Raw genomic sequence first — 17,000 nt, forward strand, 5'->3', positions numbered from 1 at the left:
GAGAAGAAACACAATAATCAAATTAGAAGACAACCTCCATTCCAGGGGTAACAAAGAGGGTTCCACGAGCTTCTAAACTCATAAGTGCATGTGCAGTTATGGTTCCATTACCCATTGATACCTGTTCAACCAAGTGTTTCAAGTGAGTCAGGTGTCAAATTAACAACTGATATATCAATCTACAGTATTTCTATTGAATAAAACAAAAAATGGTTAGTATGATTGACCAACACATAAACATTTATTTAATTTTAAAAGATGCCAAAGAAAAACATTCTGGTGGATGAGTTGTTTGTTTTATTCATCTATTTTCATGGGTGTGCATGTATTACCACGATATCAGAATAAGAGAAACCATAAATATGGTTTTAAGGCATTGTCCTATATCAATAAACAATGCCTGGATTATATTAATTTTATTCAGAAACAATTGAGTGAAACAATTTGATTGTGATTTACATGGTTTCATTCGCAACAAGTTTTGCACTATATGAACTACATGGACAAGCAAAATGGAAAACCACTTAAGGGAAGCAACCAAGTTCAATTTCTTTTCACTTGAACCCTATAACTAATTTTCCATATCCTCTGAAATGTACACATATGTCCATGTCATGAAGACAAGCTGTTCAGAGGTCTCGAATTCATAACAAAGATTGAAGCCTGGATAACTAGACCCAAGCACTTGGATTTGAAATAAAGGGTTCTTCATTTTTTTATGAATATAAAAAGGAATCTCCATTGTGAAGTACACCAAACCTTTTTCTCCCTATGTTTTAGCTTTTGTTTTCCTCAACACTAACATGTGTTTCCTTTTTTTTCCATTTTAAAGGGGGATTTGACTATGAATTATAATATTTGAAGGAAGCAAACAAGATCTATTAGAAGGCTTTTAACATGATGATTTCAAATAATTGGATGTGGTTTAAAAGGTAATTTTAGTGTTTTTAGTGTTTGAACAAAGAAATTTGTCTTTTAGGTATCTCCAATGGCTCAAAGCAATTCTGAAAAAAGGTAAACATTACAGTCATCACTTAGACACTATTTGTTATTAGGATCATATCCATGTTTCTGGCCATACACTATTTTTTATAGTAAAATAAGAAGAAAGCTTTATTAAGAAAAAACAAGAGAGAAAAATTACAAAACAGGTGATAAGGTATCACCCACAAAAAACAAAAGAAGAAACAATACCGAGACCAGAAACCCTCCTCTAAATTTCAACCATGACCACCCAATATCCATAAAAGAATTAAACAAAAACAAAAAACCCACCTACCCTTATTGATCAAAAAAACAAACAAAAAACCCCCTACCCTTTCAGCAAAAAAACTTATCCCACCCCTGAAGTAAACCAACTATACCAACCAATCACAGAGGAAATCCATCTCATCAACAAATAAACAAATAAACAACAAACCTCAAATCTTTATAATCCTTACACAATCTCCACGCAAAAAACTCCTCACCCTGCAAACAAAAAATTACTCCATTTCCCCAAGAATCTCAGATAGAGTTCAATGCTTTTTTTCTTATTTATCTTCTTACTAGGGCCCATCCAAAAAGACCCATCTTCAATCTGGTGAAAACTCTCGACACTTGAACTGTTCGATGCTTCTTCTTGTTCTTAATTCACATTAATTAGGTAACTGTTCTCTTTCAAAAGAAAGTCCTTAGATTTATAGATAAATCCTTTCCAGTTCGAGAACCAGATTCTTCTCAAACGTCTGGGCTGCCACCTGCTCTCTAACTCCTTCAAAATCTTCCACCTCCTCATCAGAACATTGCAACCTCTTGCTTGTCCATTGGTCTTCCCTATCCACCAAAACAAAATTTCCTTTTGCTTCTTCCTTATTCTTCAAATTTCCAAAGTGTTTATCTTCTAAGTCCTTGAATTTCTCCCTCACAAATCCCCCCCTCCCAAATAAAAAACAAGGTCAGTGTTTTATTAAATTCCACCTCTTTATTCACCTCTGTCTCCAAATCTATTGTAATTCCAATCTCATGCTTTTCATCCACGATCACTTTGCCATCATTTTCCTTAGATTCTTCTCCATCTTCATCAACAACCTCCTTATCCTCGACCAAAGAAAAGGTTCTGTACTTTCTTTTTCTTTTATAGTTTTTGTTCACCAGGTAATATTAATCCCAACCCTGATCCATTTCCTACTTCTTCACTCTTAAGTTCCTGCCATTAAACCTCCTCCTCCTATACTACCCTTTTTCAAGAGAAAGCAACTGAAATTCATTAATAAAGAAAACAGGGGTACATGATACGATGTACAAGCAAAAACTAGAGGGAGGCCCAAAGGAGCTACACAGGTACAGACCTTTCACTATACAAAGCATCTGAATGAGCACCAAGCTTTGCTAGGTCATTAGCTATTGACCAAGTCTTCAACCTCAGCAAAAAAATGACCAAGTCTCCAAGGGCCACCCTCTTTTTCTTCGAACCATTTTATAGTATTTATAAAGTCATCTTTAGTGGTTAGATTCAGAATGCCCAGATCTCTAGCAATACAGAAGACCTATGAGAGCTACAGCACCTCTGCCTTAGTACAGTTAGCGATCCCAATTGGTCCACTAAAGGCGCAGCATATGTTGCCATTTCAGTCTCTGAATACTCCTCCAATTCCAGGCTATCCAGCTAGTCCACGATTCCTAAAGACACTTCCATCAAAATTTAGTATCAACACTTCTTCCATTCTACTACCCTTTTTGTCATTAACTCTACCCTTATCTTTTGAAACAGAGATTCCACTCAAACCACACAGTCTGTCCCCCCTTTTCACTTCATTCTCCCTTCCTTCAATCTCTACACCCACATTGTTTACCAATGTTTTCTGTTCATACCCCATCTCGCCGTCTGATTCTCTGCCCACTTCTCTGCCTTCCCCTCTTGGCTTTCCTTCTTCAAACCCATTGCAAGGTTCTCTTCCCTTCTTACCTTCCTCTATGCTCCATTCCTTTGAACTGCTCATCCCACTCTGTACTGTCTAATCAACACCTTTGTAGGTGTCTAAGCACACCAATGCCAACAAGACATTTTCTGGTTGGTCCGTTGGTGTCTTTATATTGGTTTTCTTTTTCATACATGTTTAAGGTCTTCTCAGGCAAGGAAAAGGGCAAGACAGACACCTTATTACATGTTGCATACTTGTACACTATCACCATCATGTAAGCCTTGTCCCAACTTCCCAACTATATGGGGTGTACTACATAAATCCTGTTTTGCCATTCTGTTTAGTGTCATGCCATGTCCATCGTCAAATGACGAGTGCTTAAATCATTTCTTACCACTTCAACCCAGTCCTTTTCGTTCTGCCCCTATCTCTTGTAGCCCTCTTCAACTTGTAGCCATGGTTCAAAGTATCGATACACCTCTGCGTATCAGTACTTTAAACCACGAAGAAACATGATTTTTTTTTTCAAAATTTGGTTTTTGGGGATTAAACTACCTATATTTTTCATTAGAAAATAGTGGGGTACTGAAACACCTATAAACAGGCGTATCGGGACCCAAAAGATACAATACGATACGCCCGATACGGGGCGTATCGTATCGATTTTTTGAACCTTGCTTGTAGCAGATCAATTCTTATGGATGTTCTGTACCACTGTCTTAGCATAGTTGTCAAGCTGACGCCTAGGCGGGCGCCTAGGTGACAAGGTGCCCTTTGAGGCTCGTCTCGCCTAATCACCTAGGCGCCCCCCTGTTGGCTAGCCTCACCTTGGCGCCTTGAAAACTATGCGTCTTATTCTAATTTCTCATTTTATTACCTATGGGACCTACTCTAGGATTCCTCCAAATGATTTTATTTCTTACCCTATCCTTTCTAGTTTTTCCACTCATCCATCTCCGCATTTGCATTTCTGCTACACTCGTTTTTTGGACATTTTGTTTCTTCACTACCAACACTCTGCTCCATGAAACATCGTTGGCCTTACAACTGCTTTATAGAATTTTCCCTTTAGTCTAAGTGGTATTCACCTATCACACAAAACTACAGATGCACCTCATAATCATGCCCATCCTGCTCTAATTCTATGGATGACATTTTCCTCAATTTCTCTCTTGTTATGATATATTGCTCCGAAGTAATGGAAGAGGCCACATTGAGTTCTCTTGGTCTCCAATCCTAGGTATATCCTGATTTACAATCCTATTATTATTAAATTTACATTGCATATGTTATATAATATGTTGCATTTTTCTTCAATTCTTTCTGCAATAAAAGTTTCTTGCTCCAATCCATGTGCTGTTACTTTGCTTAAATAGTCTGAATGTAGCTTTGGGCTCTTCCCAGCAAAACGAATCTGGAATCCTTAATCCCCTACAAATATTAATGCTTTGGTTTGGGCTGCAGTATCGGACATTTGTCTGACATAGGATAACTCTGTTAGAAGGGGGGTGCAGCTTCCTGACTTGAATTGCAATTTGTGTGGATAGACAACATAAGATGTTGACCACCACTTCATTCATTGTCCATTTATCCCTCAGATTTGGTGACACTTCCTTAAAGCTGTGAGAGTAAGTTGGGCCATGCCTAGATTGGTCAAGGAGATATTGTGGTGCTAGAGCCTCCCAGGTTTGAGTAAAAGAGGGAACTGTATTTGGCTCTCCATTCTGGCAGCTGTAATAGGGGCAGTATGGGTAGAGAGAAATAGAAAGTAGTTTAGGAACTCTAAAAAGAAAGTGGATGAGCTGATTTCCATTTCAGTTGGTAAACCTTTTTCTTGGGTTTCAGTTGTAAAGGAGTTCCAGCATCAATTTCTGTTTGCTTTGCTGAGCTCCTTGAGTATTAGGAATGCATAAGTATAACTGGTTGTTTGTGGTTGGCCTGTACATGTGGGGGCCTGTGGCCCGGTTTCTCTTGGGCCCTATTGTACTATGCTCCTGTGTTTGACTCAATAAATTTTACCTTATCTTTTTCAAAAAAAAGCAACTTTAAATATGCTTTGTTATTTTTCTGAATGGAATTGATTATATTGTATATGAAATATTGAAATTTATGATTATGAGTTGTTAGAGTTGGTCTAGTAAGGGTAGATTAGTCTTTTCATCATGTTTAAGTTATATGCTGATGTGGTTTTGACAGTAAATCCGATTGAAGATTACAGAAGAAGAGGAGAGAGGAGAAGAGAAGAGAAGAGAAGAAGGTAGAAAGGAGAAGGATTAGAGGCAATGGAACAGTGTTGGCGGCGCCAGCTTCATTATAAAATATAGGGCAAAAAAAATAAGAAGGGAAAGGACCCTTGTGCCCCTACTAAGTAAAGTTACAATAACATATTGAAATAAAAAAGTTTTAATCAGCCAAAGAGACCCTAACAAAATAAAATCAATTATTTCAACGCTCCCCCTCAAGTTGGAGCATAGATGTCAATCATGCCCAACTTGTCACACAAATCATTATGCCACACATGATGAAGACCTTTGGTGAAGATGTCTGCAAGTTGTTCTTCTGAGCTGACATATGGGGTGCACACTTCTCCATTTACAAGTTTCTCTCTAATAAAATGCTTGTCCACTTCAATGTGTTTCGTCCTATCATGGTGGACTGGATTAGCTGCAATGTTGATAGCAGCCTTATTGTCGCAATAGAGTGACATAGGGTTGCTAATTGTAAAACCCAGTTCTCCTAACAGATTTCTTATCCACATGATTTCAGCAACTCCATGAGACATAGCTCTGTATTCTGCTTCAGCACTAGATCTAGCCACCACACTGCTTCTTACTTCTCCATGTGACTAGGTTTCCCCCTACAAAGGCATAATATCCACTGGTAGACTTCTGGTCATCAACTGCCCCTGCCTAATCAACATCAGTATACCAGCTCCAGGAAACTTCTTGAGGTATCTGAGGAACAGTAAACCAGCTCCAGCAAACTTCTTAAGGTATCTGAGGATCCTCTCTACAGCTTCAAGGTGAGTTGTCCTAGGATTGTGCATGAACTGACTAAGAATACCCACTGCATAAGCAATATCAAGCCTGATCATAGACAAATACAAGAGTCTCCCTACAAGTCTCTGAAACTTCTTCACATCTTTCAAGAACTCTCCTTGATTGTCTCCCAGTCAATGGTTGGGTTCCATTGGTGAGTCAATTGGTCTCGCCCCTAGTTTGCCTGTATCTTCTAGTAGATCTAGTACATATTTCCGTTGGGAAATAAAGATGCCCTTGTGAGAGCGAGCAACTTCAATTTCAAGGAAATAACGTAAGGGGCCTAGATCTTTCACCTCAAATTGAGTGGCTAGGAACTTTTTTAGTCTCTGTATTTCAGCCAACCAATCTCCTGTGACCACTATGTCATCCACATACACAATTAAAGCTGCACTTTTCCCTTCACCTTTCTTCACAAATAGTGTGTGATCTGACTGGCATTGTTTGAACCCCATCTATTGAACTGCTAAGTGGAACTTACTAAACCAGGCCCGAGGAGATTGTTTCAGCCCATATAAAGATTTTTTTAACTTGTACACTTTCTGTTCACTGCCTTTGGCACAAAAACCTGGAGGTTGGGTCATGTACACTTCCTCTTCTAAGTCACCATTCAAGAAAGCATTTATGATGTCAAATTTGTGAAGTTCCCAATCAAGATTTGCCACCAGGTGAAAGGAGAATTCTGATAGAGTTCATCTTGGCTACTGGGGCAAAAGTCTCTGTATAGTCCACTCCATATACTTGTGTAAAACCTTTTGCCACCAGTCTAGCCTTGTACCTTTCAATAGTTCCATCAACCTTGTGTTTCACTATGAACACCCACTTGCACCCTACTGGTTCCTTCCCTTCAGGAAGATCCACCAACTCCCAAGGGCCATTTTTGTGTAATGCATCGATCTCTTCCTTCATTGCATCTGTTCATTCAGGTTTGGATAAAGCTTCTGCCACATTCTTAGGAATAGGGATACTGTCAACAGAGGAGAGGAATGCACGATATGAAGATGAAATATGATCATAGGACACAAAATGAGAGATAGGATGATTAGTGGTACAAGATCTAACACCATTTCTGTTAGCAATAGGAACATCAAGATCATTAATGACAGGGGAATCAACATTAAGAGGAGCAAGCATATCAATAGGAGCAAGTGTACCTGGCTGATGGGAAGGATCAACCTCCGGTGAAGCCGATAATGTTGGTTGCATAGTGTCAGGTTCCACGGCCCTTGAACTCTGCTGACTTTTGTGGTGGCGAAGAAAGACACAGAACAGAGGAGGGTCAGGTAGAGGAGGTAGTTGAGTCTGAGCCTGTTTCTCCTCAACCCTACTCTCCCCTTGAGGAGAAACCGAGAAGAAAGGTTGATTCTCAAAGGACACGTCGATTGAGACATAGTACTTACGAGAGGCGGGATCATAGTAACGATACCCCTTTTGAGATAGAGGGTAGCCAAGGAATACACAAAGAATAGCACGAGGATCAAGTTTACCCCGAGTAGGTGACAAGTTATGTACAAAGCAACAACACCCAAAAAAACACACATTGGAATGGGGAACAACGGAACTGTAGGAAACAAAAGCTGATGCGGGGCCTTATACTCTAGTAACCGAGATGGCATACAGTTGATGATGTACATAGCACACAGAACAACATCCATCCAAAAGCATTTTGGAACATTCATATGGATTAACAAGCAATGAGCCACTTCAAGAAGATGACGGTTTTTTCTTTCAGCAACACCAATTTGTTGGGGTGTCCTAGCACAAGAGCTTCGTTGAAGTGATCCACTCGAAGCAAAGAATTCCGTGAGATCACAATGGAAGTATTCCTTTGCATTGTCCGACTGGAAAATATGGACTTCAGTTTGGAATTGAGTGAACACCATGTGTTGAAAGTCTTTCACAATTTTAGGCACTTCATCTCTAGATCGCATAGGGTTAACCCAGGTGTATCTAGAGTAATCATCGATCAAGGTAATGAAGTACTTATATCCAACCTCAATAGGTAGAGTAACAGAGCCCCAAACATCAGATTAAATAATATGAAACAAAAATTCAGATCTTTTATTTCTCAAAGGAAAAGAGCTTCTACAATGTTTACTCAATTGACATGTCTGACACTGCAACTGACTCACTGACAATGACTCAAACAATTTTGGAAACATAACTTTTAATGACTCAAAAGAAAGATGACCAAGATGATTGTGCCATAAATAGGCTTGACTCTCATTGGACGAACTCAATGACTCTATAACCACAAGACCAGCTTTATTCTCCAACACGTAGAGACCATCCACCATGCTTCCTCTACCAATCGTCTTCCCTGAGGCCAAATCTTGAAACACACATGAAGACGGATAAAAAGTAACTGAACAGTTCAAGGAGTGAGCAATACTACTAATGGAAAGCGAATTTATAGGTAATTTAGGAACATGTAGTACAATAGAAAGGGTAAGGCCGAGTGGGAGAGATATGGTTCCTTGGCCGGCTATGGTGGAGAAAGATCTATCAGCTAGTCTCACCTTATCTCTCCCAAAGAGAATATTGTATTCCTGAAATAAACTTGACTTACCGGTCATGTGGTTTGAGGCTCCGAAGTCAATTACCCAAGGGGAACCAGAGGTATGAGATCACACATGGAAGGTAGTGGTAGTATTACCTGATGCAGACACAAAAGTAGGAGTAGGACCAGAATCCATCTGGCGAAGAGTCCTACCATATAACTCCAAATGGTCACGGAAGGAGTTGATGATCTCTTCCTTAAGGTCAGAACTGGAATGCCTATCCTGAGTTACCATGGGACCAATCTCTTGAGATGCCATATTAGCTGAGTTATACTTTTTCTTATTCTACTGACTTGGTTTCTTGCCTTGATCAGTTGCTGACTTCTTACCCAAATCCTGTGCCCATTTAGGTTTTCCATGGAGATCACAGCATGTATCTTTGGTGTGTCTTGTCTTCTGGCAGTGAGTGCACCAAAGCTTACTCTTATCATCCATTCTCTTCTGAGAGCCACCCTTCTTAAAACCACCTCTGACATTAGTATCTAAACTCCCCCGGACAACTAGGGCAACTGGCTCCCCCTCTGTACAATTCATCACATTTCTTCTACTCTCTTCTGACTGAACCAAGGCATAAACCTCCTGAACCGATGACAAGTCTTTACTTCCCAAGATCTGCACCTTGATGGACTCATATGAAGGATTCATCCCCACGAGGAAGGCAAATACCCGTTGTTGAGATACAGGTGATTTGTATGCCTTTGCACCTTCATCACACTTCTAGTTAACATTCTGATAGTGATCAAGTTCTTTCCATATCGATGCCAGATCTGAATAGTACACCGAGAGACTCCTTTCCCCTTGCTTGCAAGTGGACGATTCATCTTGCAATTGGTATATCTTGGTATATCTTCCAGTTAACTTTGTTTGTTCCCATATTTCACAAGCAGTTTCAGCCCACAAAAATTTTTCTCACCTATGGCAGCATGGAAACCAAGAGCCATGACATCACCATACTACTTTCTTGGTTCCATCTATCATATTCAGCACTTCCGCTCTTCGGTTCCTTCACTTTCCCATTGATGTATCATATTTTTCCCCTAGCAGTGATGTAGAGTTTTATTCCCCTACACCATTCAAGGTAATTGAGACCATCAAAGGGAATAACAGCCATGGGGGAACTCATATCCATTCCCCCACTCACTCCATTTTGACTTCCGGAAATCCTTGAAGTAGCAGAATTCTCAGACGACATGGTCAACACAATTTTTTTATCTAAAACCTCAATTTAGCATCCCTCCTTATACCAGAACAAAAGATTCCACACACAACAAGTGATCAGTCCACACACACTTCAGTTTTTTGGACTTAATCAGTGCACAAGACCAGCACCAAGCATTAATCACAATCCTTACACATAAGACATCAAACCAACAAGTAGAGAAAACAGGTCATATGTGACCTACAGCCACCTTTCATAGGTACAGGATCACACGATCCAAAACAAACAGAGGTAAAAAACCTCACAAGGGTCTGCCGACATTCAGTGGTTCAGATCCATTCGTTTTCCTCTTGGTACACGACCAAGGGAAGAAAGAAAAACAGGAAAACAAAGGGGCGGTACCAGTTGCAGATCTGATTCGATCAGCCCAATTCAGCAGCTTGGAGAAGACACTTGATCGCCCAGATTCAATGGCCACGCTTTGATACCATCTTGACAGTAAATCCGATTGAAGATTACAATAAAAGAGAGAGAAGAGAAGAGAAGAGAAGAGAAGAGAAGGTAGAAAGGAGAACGATTAGAGGCAATGGAACAGTGTTGGCGGCGCCAGCTTCATTATAATATATAGGGTGAAAAAAAAAATAAGGGAAATGAAGCATTGTGCCCCTACCAAGTAAAGTTACAATAACAGATTAAAATAAAAAAGCTTTAATCAGCCAAACAGTCCCTAACAAAATAAAATCAATTATTTCAACATGTGGCAATTCTGATATTACTTCTGTAGTTCTCTTGTCCCATACTTAAGTGGGGGCAGTTTTGTCCTTGTACACTAATTACAATATAATACACATTATGGTCGACTAGTAGGGTTCGGACTCTAGTTCGACAGCTTCTTCTTCTTCTCTTTCTCCTTCTCTACTGGTTCTAACTGTTGAAACATGGTATCAGAGTGCTAAACGAAGGAGAAGAAGGCTGCGGCTTCAAGTTTTCTGACCTGCGATCTCTCCTTCTCTTTTCTCCTTCTTTGGGCTGCGAAATCTGAGGTACACAACTTGGTAGCTGCGGCACTATTTTATTTTTTTTAGGACTACGGAAATCCCTATTACAAGTGTTAGGAAGATGCGGCAGCCCTAAAATATCAACCTAATACTGTTGTCACCATGAGTGACAGCCCTAGTCGTCGTGTGGTGGTGTTTGTAGTGTTTACCCTCTATTGAGCAGTTTCAAGAGGATTTGTGTGGTTGTTTGAGTTGTTGAGTTGCTGTCATGGTGATTAATTGTCAGTAGTGGTGTGAAAAGAAAAAAAATAAAAAATTTGCTGAAAAGAGTGGCCGAATATCTCTGAATGGTAGTTTACATCAACGTTTTTGATCTGAATGGTAGCCGAATCTGTCTGAATGGTAGTTTACATCAAGTTCTTGATCTGAATGCTAGTTTACATCAAGTTTATTGATTGTGACTGGTTGTAAAACTGTTATAAGTGATTTGGAGACTGTTGTAGTGTTGCCTTGACAGCAGTATTTGTTTGGTGGCTGAGAACTCAGCATTAGAAATAGCATTGGAGGACATAATGGCAGCAATTGGAGATGGTGGTAGCAATCAGAAATCTGGTGTGATGGTTCCCTGACTATCTAGGTGTGCAGATGACTTCAATTAAACTTAATGGTGAAAATTATGTGCCATGGACCAAGTCAGTGAAAGTTTCTCTCAAGGCAAAGAGGAAAGTGAGACATGTGAAGGAAGATAAACCATCAGCTGAATCTCCAAAATTTGATGATTGGGAACAAGAAGACGCCAAAATCATGACATGGTTGTGGAACAATATGGAACCCAAGATAAGTGTCAACTTTATGTTCTTAGATACAACTAAGGACATATGGGAACATGCCAAGAAACTTTATTCTGGACAGGATAATACTACGAGAGTATATCAACTCTATCAGGAGTATTTCAATCTGCAGCAAGGGAATCAAACCCTAGAAGAGTATTATGCCAATATGAGAAACCTCAGAAATGAACTCAATGTCTATCATCCCCTAACTCCAGATGTTAAGGTTTAGCAACAACAAAGGGAGCAACTAGATGTCACTAGGTTCTTAGTGGGGCTAAAATCAGAGTATGAACTAGTTAGAGCACAAATATTAGGGAGTTCTGCTCTTCCTACACTTGAGGAAGTATTTGCACGGCTTCGCAGGATTTCTTTGGGATCCACAGAGTACCACACCGTCTAACAGATCAGCATTTGTTGTAGCAAGAGGAGGTCGACATGGTAATAGAGGGGGAGGACATGCGTTTCAAGGAGATCGTGGTGGTTCCATGTTTGGCCGTGGTGGTGGTCGTGACTTAGGGGGAGGTCGTGGTAAAGGAAAAAGCAACACTACTAGGAAGTGTACACACTGTGGTAGGGAAGGGAATTCAGTTAATTCCTATTATGATCTCCATGGCCCACCTTCTACATGGGCTAATCATGCAGCTGCTAGTGGGGTTGATATGAGTGATAACCAACAAACGGATCAAACACCTTCCACATCTACATCTGCATCCGGGAAGAAGATGATAAGTGTACCACGAGATGAGTATAAGAGGTTCCTTCAGGCTACTTCACAACATACTACAGCCACTCTTGCACACTCAGGTATGAACTGTCTGGCATCCAAACCCTCTTCCTGGATTATTGACTCTGAAGCCTTTAATCACATGACCGGGACTCCAGGTGTATTTTCTTCCCTCTCTGAAACTTCCACATCTCAAACCGTTACCCTGGCCAATGGTTCCTCTTCCCCCATCTGTGGTGTTGGTAATGTTGACACGACATCTCTTTCTTTATCATTTGTTCTATATGTGCCTAAATTTCCATTAAATCTCATGCCAGTTAGTAAATTAACTAAGACCCTTAATTTCTCTATTACAATTTTCCCTTCATTTTTTGTTTTTCAGGATCTCAAGACGGGGAAGAAGATTGGTAGATGGCATGAGACTGGTGGATTGTATTATCTTGACGGTGGTGGATCGTCAGTTGCACTTCAAACTTCCTTAACTCCTCTACAATGGCATTGTCGGCTGGGACATCCATCTCTCAAGGCATTCAAGCTATTGGTTCCTTCTTTGAGTCATTTGTCTTCTTTATAGTGTGAGTTGTGTCAGTATGGGAAACACCATTGGGTTTCCTTCAGTCCTAGAGTTGATAGTCGTATGTTCAATCCTTTTGCTTTAGTCCACTAAGATGTTTGGGGTGGCTGAACAAAAGAACCGTCATCTCCTTGAAACTGCTCGGTCTATTCTTCATCATATGAATGTTCCTAAACGATTTTGGAGTGACATTGTACTTACTGCTTGTTTACTTATTAACCGGATACCCACCTTCGTCCTTCACGATTGATCTCCCTTTTCTATTTTGTTCCCCACCTTGTCTCCCTTTCCATTAACACCTCGAGTCTTTGGCTGTGTGTGCTTTGTTCACAATCTGAGTCCTAGTTTAGAAAAGTTGGATGCACGCTCTATTAAGTGTATCTTTCTTGGCTATTCTTGAACTCAGAAAGGGTACAAGTGTTACAATCACACCACTTGGAAGTCCTATGCCTGTCCTAATGTCACATTTTTTGAGTCTGTACCGTTCTTTTCGGGACCTGAAGTACCATCAAATCCACCATTGCTTCCTCTTCCTCTTCCAGTTAGTGATCCCGTTCTGGTTTTTCCCATTGGGGTTGAACCTTCACCTCCTCCCGTGCAAAATCCTACTAAACGACCACTGATCTGGCACGTGTATACTCATCAACAGACACCGGCACCTCCTCCGACTTCTACCTCGTCTACAGATCCTATCATTGCTCCTATCTCAGAACCTTTAGAACTTGATCTTCCCATTGCTTTACGGAAAGGTAAAAGTAGTTGTACCCTACACCCCATTTCCAATTTTATTTGTCTCTCACCTTTCCGTTTCACATCGCCAATTTGTTTCTCTGTTGTCCACTATATCTATACCCAAGGATGTCCAAGAGGTCCTTACTTCACCCGGGAGGCATCAAGCAATGGAGGAACACTTTGCTCTTCAGCATACTCACACGTGGGAGCTCACTACTCTTCTTCCAAGTAAATGGGTGTATACTATTAAATACTTTCCAGATGGTAGTGTGGAGCGGTTGAAGGCCTGACTAGTTGCTAAAGGTTATTCTCAGTTGTATGGGGTGGACTATATGGAGACCTTCTCTCCTGTGGCAAAGATTGGTTCAGTCTAAGTCTTAATTTCCTTGACAGTTATGTATGGTTAGCCCATGTTTCAGCTTGACATTAAAAAAGCCTTCCTCCATGGTAACCTTATGAAGGAGGTATATATGGAGCAACCACCTAGGTTTGTTGCTCAGGGGGAGGATGGTAAGGTGTGTAGACTAAAAAAGGCAATTTATGGGTTGAAACAATCTCCTCGTGCTTGGTTTGGGAAATTTAGTGAAGTGGTGAAAAATTTTGGAATGAAACAATGTCAGGTAGACCACTCAGTGTTCAGCTATGATTTTGAAGCCGAAAAGATTTTATTAGAAGTCTATGTGGATGATATTTGTCATAACTGGCAGTAACAGATTAGGATTTTGATAGACTAAAAGCCTTTCTGCAAGACCATTTTCAAACAAAAGATCTTGGGACGTTGAAGTATTTCTTAGGTATAGAAGTTGCCAGGTCAAAACAAGGTGTAAACTTGTGCAAAAGAAAATATGTCCTTGATTTGCTGGATGAAACAGGGTTGTTAGGTGTGGAACTGGCTGAAACTCCCATGGAACCGAATGCTAAGTTGAGTAGTGATACAGGTGAAATATTTGATGATCCTGGAAGATATAGACGATTAGTGAGGAAGCTGAACTACCTGACCATCACAAGACTAGACATCTCCTTTGCTATTAGTGGGATGCAAAACCCCCGAATACCTCACTGGGATGCAGTTCTTAGAATTGTAAGGTACCTGAAGGGAACTCCAGGCCGTGGGTTATTGTACAAACCAGCAGGAAGACTTGAGGTAGTTGGGTATACAGATGCAGATTGGGTAGGCTCAGTGTCGGATAGAAGATCTACTACAGGTTACTGCACATTTCTTGGAGGAAATCTAGTGACATGGAAGAGTAAGAAGCAGACCATTGTGGCAAGGAATAGTGTTGAAGCCGAATACAGAGCCATGGCACACACTACATGTGAGTTAGTATGGCCGAAAGATCTCCTACAAGAGATTGGATTCTCAATGGACAGACCTATGAGATTGTACTGTGATAACCAAGCTTCAATTCACATCTCATCTAATTCAGTTTTCCATGAGAGAACAAAGCACATAGAGATTGATTGCCATTTTGTGAGGGAGAAAGTCCTTACTGGAGAGATAAGCACAGAACACGTGGGCTTAGGTGATCAGTGGGCAGATTTGTTTACAAAAGGTTTGAACTCAGGGAGAGTGAACTATATATGTAACAAGCTGGGATTATATGACATATATTCTCCAGCTTGAGGGGGAGTGATAGAGTTGGTCGAGTAAGGATAGATTAGTCTTTTCATCATGTTTAAGTTATATGCTGATGTGGCAATTCTGATATTACTTCTGTGGTTCTCTTGTCCCATACTTAAGTGGGGGCAGTGTTGTCCTTGTACACTAATTACAATATAATACACATTATGGTCAATTAGTAGGGTTCAGACTCTCTAGTTCGACAGCTTCTTCTTCTTCTTCTCTCTCTCCTTGCTTCTCTACTAGTTCGAACTGCTGAAACAAGAGTAATATTGTCTTATGAAATTAACGATATAATGTAAATTACAAAACCCAGTTCTGATATGTGCAGCATTTTTCAATGGAAATATTAAGAACTGATTGGCTTCTGTTTAATCATTTGGTACAATATGTATACATATTTGAAAGCTCGAGAAGAAAATAGAGAAGCATACCAATACTCCTTTTCTCACATTTCCAAGAGGGCCCCTGTATTTTGAATAGGCTGGAAGCATAAAAGTAAATAAATAAATAAAAGACCTTACCAATTATACTGTGTTATGAACCAATAGAAACTCATGCTATAACAGAGGAGAACAATGCACAAAGAAACAAAAAGTAAAATGCAATAACAAAGAAGAAAAATGCATAAAGAAACAAGAAGGAAAATACATCATGAATAATGGGGAATAAATAGAAGAATACATCGAGAGTACACAGAGGCCATTGCTTGATGTAATGGTAAAATCTAGGCTTACAAGTGTGAGAATGTGGATTCTAGTCTGAACATCCACTTTATGCAAAAAGAAAGAGAGAGTGAGAGAGAGAGAGAGAGAAGAAAAGAAAAGAAAAGAAAAAGAAAATTGCAAAATGTTAGGAACAACATCCATTCCACCCCTACCAAGATCCCAGATAGCTAGGATCAACATTAGACAATGGATTTTTTATACATTCAGAGCCCACATTATTAGAAATTTGCAGATAACAAGGGTTCACTTTACTTTATTGAGATATAACATTACCATTTCCATTCCTCATCAATTATCACAAACATAGAAAACCACTCAAGAAATGTCCCCAACATGCTTCAATCTCCACCTTCACTACACCTTCTTTCAGCTTCTCTCCTTCCTGATTATTTCCCTCCCAAGAGTTGGATTTAACACACCTCGTTCAGTCTAGTTCCGAAAATACTTTTTTAGTATGTAGCATATTCCTCACCACCTAACCTAAGAACAACCTTAATTTCTTACAAACATCTACTTTTATAAATAGCTTTGTTTAGATCCACCTTCTTAAAGGCAAGCCTAGTTATGGGACTCCCACCAATGATGACATGTTTGAAATATCCTCCTATTCCTGATCACACTCACTTTCTCCCTGAACTCTCCTTTCCAAAAACAATCTCCTCTGATGGTTTTAGAAGAATCCAATGATTTAAAAGGTGCACCTAAGGCATACCTAGGCATACAGGCGAGGCACATTTTGGGGTGTGTGCCTCGCATAGGTCCTAGGCGCACCTCTTTTAAAAGGATGCGCCTTGTGCCTCAGCCCAGGTGTGCACCTTTTTTAAATTTTGTTCTTTTTGCTTTTTTTGAGTCTAATGGCCCTGGACCCCCGACCATGCCCCTTGAGGCAAGCCCGAACAAGTCTATGTTAAGGTCTGAAATTCTTATTTCTCAGATAACAAATAATGATTTTATAACTTTCACCGAAGCTCCGAGAACCCCCTATTTGCCAATGTTCATTCATTCATTGCAATAAAATATCTTCTTAAAAGGCAATGAAAGTTATAAAATCATTATTTTTTATCTGAGAAAGAATAATTTCAGACCTTAACATAGACTTGTTCGGGCTTGCCTCGTAGGGCGTGGTACA

At 40.0% G+C, this 17,000-nt stretch overlaps 1 protein-coding gene across 1 annotated transcript in view; it reads right to left on the reverse strand.

Moving 5' to 3' along the window:
- The window catches only part of EMB2785 (elongation factor family protein), a 70,203-nt gene that overhangs the window by 6,523 nt on the left and 46,680 nt on the right, over positions 1 to 17,000 (reverse strand). The window contains exons 14-15 of the mRNA XM_010262087.2: positions 15,578 to 15,627; positions 35 to 121 (exon numbers count right to left, since the gene is read on the reverse strand). Coding sequence (XP_010260389.1) covers positions 35 to 121; positions 15,578 to 15,627 — 137 coding nt within the window. The remainder of the gene's footprint in view (positions 1 to 34; positions 122 to 15,577; positions 15,628 to 17,000) is intronic.

This window comes from Nelumbo nucifera, chromosome 1 (assembly GCF_055504915.1).
Source record: "Nelumbo nucifera cultivar China Antique chromosome 1, China Antique-T2T, whole genome shotgun sequence".
In the NCBI taxonomy this organism is placed as follows: Eukaryota; Viridiplantae; Streptophyta; class Magnoliopsida; order Proteales; family Nelumbonaceae; genus Nelumbo; species Nelumbo nucifera.